This window comes from Carassius auratus, chromosome 27 (assembly GCF_003368295.1).
Source record: "Carassius auratus strain Wakin chromosome 27, ASM336829v1, whole genome shotgun sequence".
Classification (NCBI taxonomy): domain Eukaryota; kingdom Metazoa; phylum Chordata; class Actinopteri; order Cypriniformes; family Cyprinidae; genus Carassius; species Carassius auratus.
This window is the reverse complement of record NC_039269.1, coordinates 18,516,915-18,529,238: the sequence shown is the minus strand read 5'-3', so window position 1 is coordinate 18,529,238 and position 12,324 is coordinate 18,516,915. Positions and strand designations below refer to the sequence as shown.

The window sequence follows — 12,324 nt, the reverse complement described above, 5'->3', positions numbered from 1 at the left end:
CTTAGCTGACAGGAGTGGCCCCCAACTGGTCTTCTGCTGCTGTAGCCCATCTTCTTCAAGGGTTCGATGTGTTGTGAATTCAGAGATGGTATTCTGCATACCTTGGTTGTAACGAGTGGTTATTTGAGTTATTGTTGCCTTTTTATCATCTCTAACCAGTCTGCTCATTCTCCTGACATCAACAAGGCATTTTCGTTCACACAACTACTGCTCACTGGATATTTTCCTTTTTTTTGATCATTCTCTGTAAACCCTAGAGATAGTTGTGTGTGAAAATCCCAGTAGATCAGCAGTTTTTTTAAATACTCAGACCAGCCCGTCTGGCACCAACAACCATTCTACGTTCGAAGTCACTTTAAATCCCCTTTCTTCCCCATTCTTATGCTCATTTTGAACTTCAGCAAGTTCCTGCAATCTAGAATTCTAAATGCACTGAGTTGCTGCCATGTGGTTGGCTGATTAGCAATTTGTGTTACCAAGCAATTGAACAGTTGTACCTAATAAAGTGGCCGGTGAGTGTGTAATTGTGCATGTATATTTTTGTTTACTCGCCGGACTATATACATTCCAAAACAAATTAGCCACAGCTTTTTACAAATATACATTCATTTGTTAGATGATCTGAAAGCATAACATCATCAATTATAAATTACCAGTTTTCTAAAATATCAGTCAATTTAATATTTTATATGATAAAACTTGCAAATAGAACTGAAACCTGGCGACTATGTTTGAATGAAAATTAATGCATATTTGCCCTATTAAACAGAACTTTATGGACTAAATTATGGACTTGTGGTCGTGCTTCATACATTGTTGGTCATTCAGATTTTCTTAAAAAAAAAAAAATACTGATATGATAATACTACCACAACTAATAACATTATAAAATTAGCAAAAGTGTGAGGAGCTGCTGGATTAAGGACTAGTAACCACTTTCTGATTTCCTAAAATCGAAATGTGGCAATAATAGGTTGGTGCTAGCCAATGAGATTGCCAGCTACTCATAATTATTGCCCACTATGGAAGGAAATGACCATTGTTTGTTCTTGTTCTTAAATAAATAATTATAAATGAGCTCATTTTGACAGGAAAAAACAACAACACAGAATATTTAACATGTAGTGTGTCGTTTTTTTGTGGTATATAAGATTTTCTCTTTGCGTATGTGAAAGAAACTGAGTGCTGTGAGACAAGTGATGATGAGTCAGCTGCCTATGTACTAGAGTTAGGTTGGCCTGTTTGCATTTATGTTTTACCTGAATGGACACTGTATCTCATTGCTTTTATTTGTACCTAACATGTGAAAGCCTACTTACACTCATTCATTTTTCCTGTTGAAGATAATAAATTGTTGAGTATTGAAATATGTAAATAGTCTTTGACATTTTGTTTTGTTCACAGGTTAATGGTACTGAGGCTGACTTTGAGTATGAGGAGATTACACTGGAAAGGGTGAGTAGAATGTAGAATCTCTCTAAGATTTCCTATAGTTATTCTAGGCCGACCTTTATTTCTGCAGCTCCGAAAGCACCTCCTGCTGGCAGAGAATTAATTTGAATTTTCAATACAACCAACTTATTTACGCAGAAAACATTGCTTGTAACCAGAAATCTACTCTAGAGGGGTGCTGTTGTTACTGATTCTTTGCAATAACAACTGGAAATTAATTGTATTTGTGAAAAGTAGTATTTTATTTACAGATTGCTGGAAGAGGGATGACTTTTTGGCTTAAATGGCAACAACTGCATGTCAGCTTTCATTTGATATAATATTACAAAGATGAACAGATGCATTTCTTTAAGGGGGTCATGAAATGGAGAATCAAAATTTGATTTAGTATTGACTAATGACAATTTTCTTTGCATACAGGGCAATAATAATCTAAATGTTATTAGTATTTTCACAGATTTTGCTTGTTTTTTTTCCTCTGAACAGCTTGTGTATAACACTGACCCACTGCTAAAATATAAGCAGGCACACAGCCAAATATTTTAATAGTCCTCTGCAGCGACTCCATTTACCTGGTCAAAGGCTGTCAATTAAAATGCAACACATCAGAGTTTTCAGCGCTTGAGAAAGCATGAGAAACAATCTTCTGCCTAACTAACTCACTCTTTCGTTACAGACTTACCAGGGAGGAAAAAGAGCACCATCTTGCCTTCCACTGTCATGTCTTAATCCCTGACTCTGCCTAAGGCCCCCCCCCCCTTCTTATCAGCTTTTTTGTGACCCAGTTCTGCACTGCTCTGTAGTGCACATTTATTAACTCTGCATAAATAAACAATGCTTCTCCATAAGCTGTTGTCAGCCCAGCATAAAACCTGCTTCTTATTTGCAATAATGTAACAAGTCATTGCAATCCACAACTGAAAACTAAATTGAAGACTAAAAGTGTTTTATAGTCTGTGCATTGTTTCTTCATGCTCTTTGTCTTGCATGTTGGCTTATAGTAATTAGTATGTGTTGCCTGAAAATGCACTTTATTATAGCATTCATCTAAACGTGTTTTGATTTGCACGGTAAAAGATTAAAATAATCAAATAATTACTCTTGTATTAGTGCTATTACATATGCAGCTCAGAGCATTGTTAGTGACTGTGGGTTGACTTTAACTTTTGTTTAGAGCTATTTCTCTTTCTAAGGCTGCAACAATTTATCAGCAAAAATCAATGCAAATCGATATGAAGCTAGCTGACAGAGCAGCACAAGCTGTAGCACTCACTTTTGTAGCATTTAGTTTAAACCTACTCACAGTTATAATGATTATTTCTTAGATGTAATAGTTATTGCATTAATAAACGAAGAATGACACATTTTGCAATGCATTGAAATCCTATACTTCAATTTAAATTTTTGGCATTGTGAATTCAAATGCAAGAAAGGACATTTAGCATTTAGCATTTCAAACTCCAGTTGAATTTGAACCTGCTTTATGCTCTAATGGAAATTGAGTAAAGCATAGAGTTGTGTTTTAATTGATGTTCTTCCTGACTGTAACCCTGACTCAGCTTTTCTTTCACCCGCTGTTTAGGGTAATTCAGGCCTGGGCTTTAGTATCGCCGGTGGCACAGATAACCCTCACATTGGTGAAGACCCCAGCATTTTCATCACCAAAGTCATTCCAGGGGGTGCTGCCGCTCAGGACGGGAGATTGCGGTAATGCTCCGGTTCTCATTTGTTTCCTGCTCTCTTCCTGTTGCTGTTCATACTCTAAATCAGGGGTGGGGAACGTTGATCCTGGAGGGCCTGTGTCCCTGCAGAGTTTAGCTCCAACCCTAATCAAACACACCTGAACAAGCTAATCAAGGTCTTCAGGATACAGGTAGGTTTTTTTTTTTTCAGGGTTGGAGCTAAACTCTGCAGGGATACAGGCCCTCCAGGATCAACGTTCCCCACCCCTGCTCTAAATAGTATGATAATGTTAAGTTATCTAATGCAATGATGCTCGCAGGTGTTCCTCCTTGAATGCGGTCTCCAACTTTATGAGTCATCAGAACACTGCGTTGCTGTTCATTTGCATAAAGTTGACTTCGCACACGTCACTGGAAATCAGCAACACTTGCTGAAACTTGCTGAACACCAATTATAGGTTTCACTCGATCTATATGAGGACAGCTTTCAATAAACCTCTTTTCAACATGTCCCTTTTAACCAGTTTGAGATTTAAATCATATGAAAAAATTATATGAGATTGAGATTGTATTGTATTGACCATTGAGCATAGTAATAGATTTCCTCCTCATGCATTGTTGTTTGTGTTAGGATGGATTTGTCCTGTTTTGAATTGGTGTTACTAAGCGATAGAGCCCTCCAGTGTCTCAGTGTTGTCAGAGGCTCATTAAAGCAGCACTACTGAGGTCCTGACAGCATCACACTGACAGTTCTGCATGCACACACAAACACACAGAGAGAATATAAAGACCTCTATCATCGGCTGTTTGCATTATTTGTAAATTAAATTGTGTGAAAAAGAGAGTTCATGTTGTCATGAATGTCATAAAGACTTTGGGATGTCACGATAAAAATCTAGTAGTTGGTAAGTAAACAATACTCAGTACCATGGGAAAAATAACTATAATGGCCTTCAAATTAACTTGTACGCACTCACGCATGCGCACACACACACACCCACCTATACTCTGAATTCAAGCATTAGTTTAAATTTACTGAAATACTGAATATATTTTTTAAGCTATTAACATAAACAAGAATTTATTTTTGGCCAGTAATACTAGCCAAAAATGTTAATATGGATAATCTCCGTACGGCTACACAACAAATGAACAAGCTGTAAGCTGTCAGACAGTGTGTGTGAGATCATGCACAGTGCTCGTGCTTTCAGAGCTGTGTGCTCTCATTTAAATCTCACACAGTCATATTCATATATCATCGCCATCTTCCACATTTAGTTCTTCTGTGTGCTTGCTTTGTAGGCGTTTTTTCTTTGGTTTCAGTATATTTTTGGTTGTTGAAATTTTGGTGCATCACTAGTATTAAGCTAAGTTATATCGTCTCTAGAATTTGCTGTTGATGGACAGCGTATACTGTGCAGTTAAATGGGATTGATATATCCGCACTCTGCACTGTTGCTTGTGCATGTTTGATCTGTACTTTACTCCATGCAGGGTGAATGATGTGATTCTGCGAGTGAATGAGGTTGATGTTCGGGATGTGACTCACAGTAAGGCTGTGGAGGCATTGAAGGAAGCGGGGTCACTGGTCCGACTGTATGTTAGGAGGAGAAAGTCTGCATCAGAGAAACTCATGGAGATCAAGCTTATCAAAGGACCCAAAGGTACAGTAACACCAGCCAACTCCTCATTATTGCTGTTGATTTTACATTGGTGTAGCTTTTGACATTTGACAGTATACCTGGGATTTGAAGTCAAACCAATTCTAAATGTTATGTTAGTTTGAATGTAAATATGTATGATCTATATAACAGGAAAATACAGGAAAAAATGTGAATAGGGCTACACAATATATAGAAATTATTGAAATATTGCAAATGTGCATATACTGGTATGAATATTACAATGGTTTGCAATGAATGAGTAATTTAAGACTTTAAAAAAGTTAGGTATGGTCAAAGTTTTAAGTGGATGTGGATAATATACCATCTGACATTTAGATGTTAGTTGAGATATGTGGGCATGTGCATGATAGTGTGCGCGTGCTCTCGTGCAAGACAATCAACAAGCCGTGATATTTTCATAGCGAGCAAATATGATCAAATGAGGCAGCCAGAGGCACTCACAGCTGCCGATGATGATTTAGTGCCAAAATTAAGAGGCACCTCAAATATAGGACAGTATTTTGGTTTTAAAAGAGATGACCACATGTAGACTGAAGTTATATGTAAAACATGTAAATCTCAAGTGGCAACAATGTGTAAATGCTACAAATCTTTACAGTCAACTCAAAGCAAAGCACAGCAATTTGCAGCTATGCTTGGCAGCAAACCCTTCACCATTGGCTCTATGAATTAAGTTGTAATTGTGAGCTCTTGCTCTATTAAAAAGATGAATAGCATGGTGAAGAACAGTTTCAGTTTCACCCAACCAAATTTGACATTTTTATCCTCTAATTCTTCCCTGCTTTACACTGAGAAAACAAGAGTGCTGCTAAATAATTTATTGGGATTAATGTCTGATCGGAGTTCAGAGTGTTAAAGTTGCTATATCTGGAGACCATGGACCATAAAAAGACCATTTCTGTGGTCTAGCCATGTTGCACAAATATATATTTTTTAATATTTATTCTGCCTAGCTGTTTTTTGTGTGTAAAGATGAGATGCAGCTAAATCTAAGTTTTTCTGTCACCATCAAATAATGTTTTTTTTTTGTCTGTATCTTGGTTTATGCCAGGTCTGGGTTTCAGTATAGCAGGGGGTGTTGGGAATCAGCACATCCCAGGGGACAATAGCATCTACGTCACTAAGATTATTGAAGGTGGAGCTGCACACAAAGATGGGAGGCTGCAGATAGGAGACAAACTTCTTGCTGTAAGGAAACAGTCTATTGCTTGTTGTTGATGACTGTGTGCTTGTTAAACAAATTAATGTCTGTGAATCTCATAGGTGAATAGCTCCTGCCTGGAGGAAGTTACCCATGAGCATGCCGTGACTGCCTTGAAAAATACCCCAGACGTGGTCTACTTGAAAGTGGCTAAACCCAATAGTGTCTTCATGAATGACAGTTTTGCCCCTCCTGACATCACCAACTGTGAGTTCTATATTGGGTGGGGGGTATGGGTGGTAGGATAAAGTGTTTAACTTGTACAGACTGTTGCAGTGTGTGAAACCCATGCCCAGCAGTGGTCGTATTGATCTGTGCTCTGTTCATAGCCTTGCCAGCAGGAGCACTAATAGGCCACAGAAAAGAGGACTAAACTACTATCGATTGCTCTTGTCTGAACGTGCTGCCCTCGCAGCCATTAAAGCTTACCGTATTTTTCTAACTTTAAGTCGCACCTGAGTATAAGTCGCATCAGTCCAAAAATATGTCATGATGAGGAAAAAAACATATATAAGTCGCACTGGACTTTAAGTCACATTTATTTAGAACCAAGAAACAAGAGAAAACAATACCGTCTCCAGCCACGAGAGGGCGCGCTATGCTGCTCAATGTAGAAATGAGCAGCATCTCTGGCAGCATAGAGCGCCCTCTCGCGGCTGTAGACGGTAATGTTTTCTATTGGTTAATTTCTCTTGGTTAATTTCTCTCGGTTCATGTCAAATTAATTTTGATAAATAAGTCGCACCTGACTATAAGTCGCAGGACCAGCCAAACTATGGAAAAAAGTGTGACTTATAGTCCGGAAAATACGGTATGTTGTGCAGTACAGGCGAAGGTGAATGCCCCTCCGTGTGTCTTACTGCCCTTAAAAAAGCACTAATGACTCGGTAATGCAGAGGGTTGTGCCACGCGCCACAACAGCTAAAGTCTGTCTACACTGGTCGTGAAAAGTGACCATTGCAAATCATTTGAACTTAGTGTCAGTTCCACATAAATAAAACACAGTAGCAGGTGATTTGTCATGACGTGCCACGCCGCATCTAGTGACCGCATCACTGATAATTAATGGGTTCTATAGTATTTTGTCGCATCGTGCCGCTCGCATCTGGTATACATGGTGAGAGCCACGCAGAAGCACGTGAATACTGAATTTTTACTTTTGTAGCTTTAACACAGATTTATTTTCCTTATACATTGAAGACTATGTAGTGTTAATTTACATTTGATTATTCAATTTCTGTACCTGAATACTATTAGACTTACCTGAAAAATGTAAAACATTTAATTTCATTTGTATCTTTGTAATATTATATTTATCTATGATTGTAATTTGTTTATTTTCTATGCTGATTACCTAACCTACAATTCACCCAAATCATTGATTATATTTTTCCAAATAGAGCTATTCAAGTATTTTTCTTCATATCGCAATGTGAATTTTTTCCAATATCATCCTGCCCTACATTTTATACAGCTGATACTTATTGTATTAAAAGGGGAGTGAAAAAAATATTTTGAAACTAGAATTATAGCTTGTTTCCCTCAATCAAAACAGTTGCATAGCACATGTCTGAGTGCTTAAACCTTAACCCTTCACTTATCAGTCAACATGATTTATGTCTTTTTTATGTAAAAGTCAGGATGAACCCAGGTGAATGTCTTTAACGCTTTTAAAACATGATTAATGTCAATGTCAATTTTAACATCATTTGTTGTTGACTTTTTAAAAACCTTTAAATGGTTGTCAGACAAATAATGATTAATTATATGTAGCTGGTGGCCTGATCCTGTGCATTTTGATATACATGAAGTTTTATGACACATGAATTGCAAATATAAACCTTCTTTTCTCCACATTCATCTGACTGAAAGTATCTTAATGGCACTGGCACTGCAAAAACATGACTAAACAGCCCTTTTCTGAAGTGCTGTTCATGTGGATCTCAAAGCACTGCAAGGATGCTTGTTTTGAGAGATGTGAGCCTGACGCAAGTCATGTGAAAGGGACTTTAGCTTTGTACTGTAGCTTCAAAGCCCCCAGTACTGTGGAGACTACAGATTTTGACCTACAACATTTAGACTTCTGAAGACAGAATAATTTCCTAGTAAGCTCAAGCCTGTCAAAGAAAGTTACCTTTAAGTTATTGTACATTTACATAATCAACCACCGTCATTCTCCACTGCTAAGCTCTTTAAAGGCTGTTGACCCCAGACACACAGTAACACACTTACAGACACAACACCACACCACCAAATCAGACATGCTTTCATCATAAAAAGCTCTTGATCTCTCTGCCCCTTCTGATGCGCCCCACACAACTCCCTTTAGACACACTCACTTTTAATCCTTAAACAGGATGCTTGCCATGTACCCCAGTATGATGAAAGATGACTCCCGTCTCAGTCAAATCCTGCACAACTCTGCTGTTAGCACTGATCCCCCCTGTGTATGGGGCAATTAGACAGAACCACCCCATATAGGTCACAGTTTATGACCTGCTAGACACAGAAATCAGTTTAAACCACTAGACAGAGTTCAGGTTTGGTGTACTCTGATGCACCATCTGACTAATATAGATGATATGTCATAGCGTAACCATTTAGCTGAATTAAAAGTTTTCAATGGAAAAATAGCTGACAAGGTTGCTTTTCTCTACTTGACTTGAAAGACAAATCACAAATTCAGTCATGGCTGGGATCACGTGGTCAAGTCTGTATTGCTAATCCAAACAGCAATATCTTAATGCATAGAAGGCAGCCTGTGGAACGAAGGTACACGGGCCTCAGAAAGCGAACCTGAGTCGGATTTAATGAATGAGAAATAATTTTGTTAAGTGTTTACAATCATTCAGCAGCCTGACTCAGAATGGAAATAACACTGTTTATAGCTTGTAGATAGTGCTCAAATGTTGTTCTTTATTTGAGCATGCTTTTTGGACACACTGATCTGCTTGATTTGGTTAGAGTATTGCAGAGGGGGAGCCTTCTTGTTAGTAGATTATATTTTTGTCCCCATGGAGAGCCATAAACCATGCATTTTACCATCTGTTGGCCTTTAAAAAAAAAAAATTATCGTGCCACTCTGTTCCACTCTGCTTCGCCTGAGGGTAAAACAAGGTTTCTGCAGCTAAGCCTCTCGTTCTGTTATAGGCTGTAGAGAGAATGCTATTGCCACTGTTGCTCCCAGCCCACTGGACCCAAATATGTATCTCCTAACCAGAGAGCTCATATCAGAGAACAAATTGTAGAATAAGCCCTGAATGGATGCACAGATAGTTAGTGAAGACCTAACCATGGGTGTAAAGCAGCTCTAAAGAAGATAAGTGTTGTTCATCAGCTCAGTTTAGTTTAATATCACTCAAATCATTCATTGTTTAATCTCATTCAAGGGAAATGTAATCATATTGATTATATTATATATTTTATATATTTATAATGTATAATATACATTTTATTTTATTTTTTATTTTTTTGTATAGTAATAGGTCGAGTAAGAATTTCCTGTAAATATTTTATAAAATAAGTGCTCATTTTATTTCAGCAATAATGTATTATATTATTTTATATTGTATTGTATTGTATCGTATTGTATTGTATTGTGTGGTCTCATCCCACTAAAGATGTCACATTTTATCATGCGTAAATGCAGTGTTTCATGAAGTGGACACTACAGGGAAGATAAGGGTTTTGTTTCACCATTGCAACAATTAACACATTTAAGCATGCATTCCACACTGGTGACATTACAACAGTAACTGCAGTTGGCAAATACTGACAAACAGACATAAAAGCTCTTTGTGATAGTTGGGAAAATCATTCAATACCTATACTACCTATTTTGCCCATTTAACCATCATTTTTTGATTATGCAAGTATGGATCATACTTCCAGTCAACAGAGCTGATATAATGATGCACGGATACCCAAGAAGCATTTTTTATGAGCTCAGTTAACTGTCTGCTTCAAATGAGACCTTTAAAGAGACACAGAAAGGTAAAATATGGATAGTTTAGGCTCAGTTTCACCCTGACCCCTAGGTCTCTTTCCCCCCCACATGGATATCTTTGTAAACGGAGCCACAGTGGAGGCCCGTGTGCTAAAAGCTCATCCCAGGGTATCATTTACTGTCAGCATGTGTCTGTTTCTCATAGGGATGCAAACTGAATTGCATTGTGTGTGTCTGGAAGATTAGGTAAAAAGAGATCTTGGAAGTCTTTGGTGCGAGCTTTAGATAATGCAGTTCAGGGTGTTTGAGACTTGTTTTTGTGAACTGTTTTAATATTTGTGCATGTTTTCCTCTTTCCCAGCCTATTCGCAACACATGGAAAACCATATCAGTCCTCCAAGCTATCTGAGCCAGCCGCTGCCTCCGGTGCATTCCGGACGCTACTCCCCGACCCCAAAAACCATGGTGGGAGATGATGATGTAACCAGGTATTGTCAAAAATTGTCTGCATAAATCTTCGATGATGCTCATACTCAAGATTTTTTTGCTGTCTGTGTGGATGTATAACGTTATAGATAATGTTTTATTCTTTTACAGTTTAAATAAATAAACTGATCATAGTCCTTATTATGGCTGGGTATTGGTAGTTTTCCTGATTTAATAAATCTTTATTGAAAAAATAGTCTGGATGGCTCATAATATTCTTTTTTTTTTTTTTTTTTACTGCGTTGATAGTGTTGTATATTATTTTGTGCAACTCAATAGAAATGTGTTTTCCTGCCATTGTTTTGTGGTACACTTAGTATCATCAGATGAATACCAGATTAATCTTGTACTTGTAAGCCTGATGTTTGAGTTCAACAAAAGATGAGCTTCAAGCTGTTCATTTATAATGTGATGCCATAGCAAGCCAGTGCTCTGTGTCTCCTGTGTGATGTTCAGGATGATATCATGACCTGTTTAGAAGATGAGATGCTCTGAACTTTTTTGATTTAGTTCACTGGAGTATCGATTTGCTGTTTACTTTTACTCAGGTCAGTTGGCCAAAGCTGCAATGCTTCACTGAGGGAGTTGTCAATTGTGAGGGCAGATGGCAGTTCCCATTTCAGAATGCCATCCATGTCAGACATATGTGATGATTTTACAAGGTTATCTATTTTATTTTTAGAATTGGCCCACTTGACGGAGCACAATCAAAAAATAGACTGGTTGCAAAAAAAAGGGTGTGGTTATACCATTTATCCAGATGTAACACCAGACACTTAGACAGATAGAGAAATCTGACCCAAAACGACACATCATTGCAGATTTAGAAATTTGATAAGCTCCAAATTTAGCCCATCCACGTCATGTGTGGGTTCATTTTCAGAAAAACCGCAGCGCATCATCAAGCCTCTTAGCCAGCTTGCCGGAAAATGAATAAACAAGATTGTCGTAATCCTGCAGAACAAACGATTCTATTAATCTGACCATTTAGGTGTACAGGAGGATGTGAAGTTTAGCACAACAATCAGACTTCCAGTACAGCCTGAAAGGAGCATGTGGCCCATTCTGGATGTCATTGTGTTCATTGTTGATTTTTATAGCAATGCCCTATTTAATGGGCAAGAGGTGATGTGATATAATGGTGGTTGATTTTACAGTATAAGTATTTTAAGTTGTGGCTGTGTGTAGTAGAACTAGAGCAGCAGTGCCTCCAAGAGGTCAGTTATATACACTGACCTTGCACTCTGTTCATTTATGGAATTATATAAAAAATACTTTTAATTTGCCCCTTAGTTTCTATATCACATGTGTGTATGTATGTGTGTGTGTGTGAAAACATTACATCAGAATTACTGTATAAGAGAGTTGTCATTAAATGTGATCTTACAAACTAGTATGTCTGACTCTTATAGAATCATGCTGTATGACATGTACAAAACAGAGAACACAGCGTACTTTCCTGAAATAGGACAATGTAATCATTTTTGCTATTTCAGACAAAATGAACAGTTGGCATTTGATGCTGTGAGTCTGTAAGTTTATTTTTTTTAATGTGGTTGTCTGAGGACGTTTTTATTTTTTGCTTATGCAGGGAACCCAGGAAGGTGGTGTTGCATCGAGGCTCTACAGGGCTTGGCTTCAACATAGTAGGTGGAGAAGATGGAGAGGGCATATTTATTTCCTTCATCCTGGCCGGAGGCCCTGCAGACCTCTGTGGAGAATTGAGAAAAGGAGACCGCTTGGTGTCTGTGAGTATTACAGTTGGCACTGAAACCATGTCCTGTCACACTGAAGATGAAATCAGGAGTTTTTCTAACAGTATTCAGCAGACATACTGAGCTCAGTGCTAAACAGTGTGCAGACCATACTGCT

General features: G+C 37.9%; 1 protein-coding gene across 23 annotated transcripts in view; it reads left to right on the top strand.

The window, feature by feature from the left end:
• dlg1b (discs large MAGUK scaffold protein 1b) overlaps positions 1–12,324 on the top strand; it is a 149,273-nt gene that overhangs the window by 122,260 nt on the left and 14,689 nt on the right. For all 23 annotated transcript variants that reach the window (XR_003276023.1, XM_026206357.1, XM_026206356.1 and 20 more), the window contains 7 exons: positions 1,405–1,455; positions 3,035–3,159; positions 4,629–4,798; positions 5,871–6,007; positions 6,083–6,227; positions 10,328–10,454; positions 12,044–12,200. Coding sequence is in view for 22 of the 23 variants with exons in the window: in XM_026206357.1 (XP_026062142.1) it covers positions 1,405–1,455; positions 3,035–3,159; positions 4,629–4,798; positions 5,871–6,007; positions 6,083–6,227; positions 10,328–10,454; positions 12,044–12,200 (912 nt within the window). In the remaining variant the exon portion in view is untranslated. The remainder of the gene's footprint in view (positions 1–1,404; positions 1,456–3,034; positions 3,160–4,628; positions 4,799–5,870; positions 6,008–6,082; positions 6,228–10,327; positions 10,455–12,043; positions 12,201–12,324) is intronic.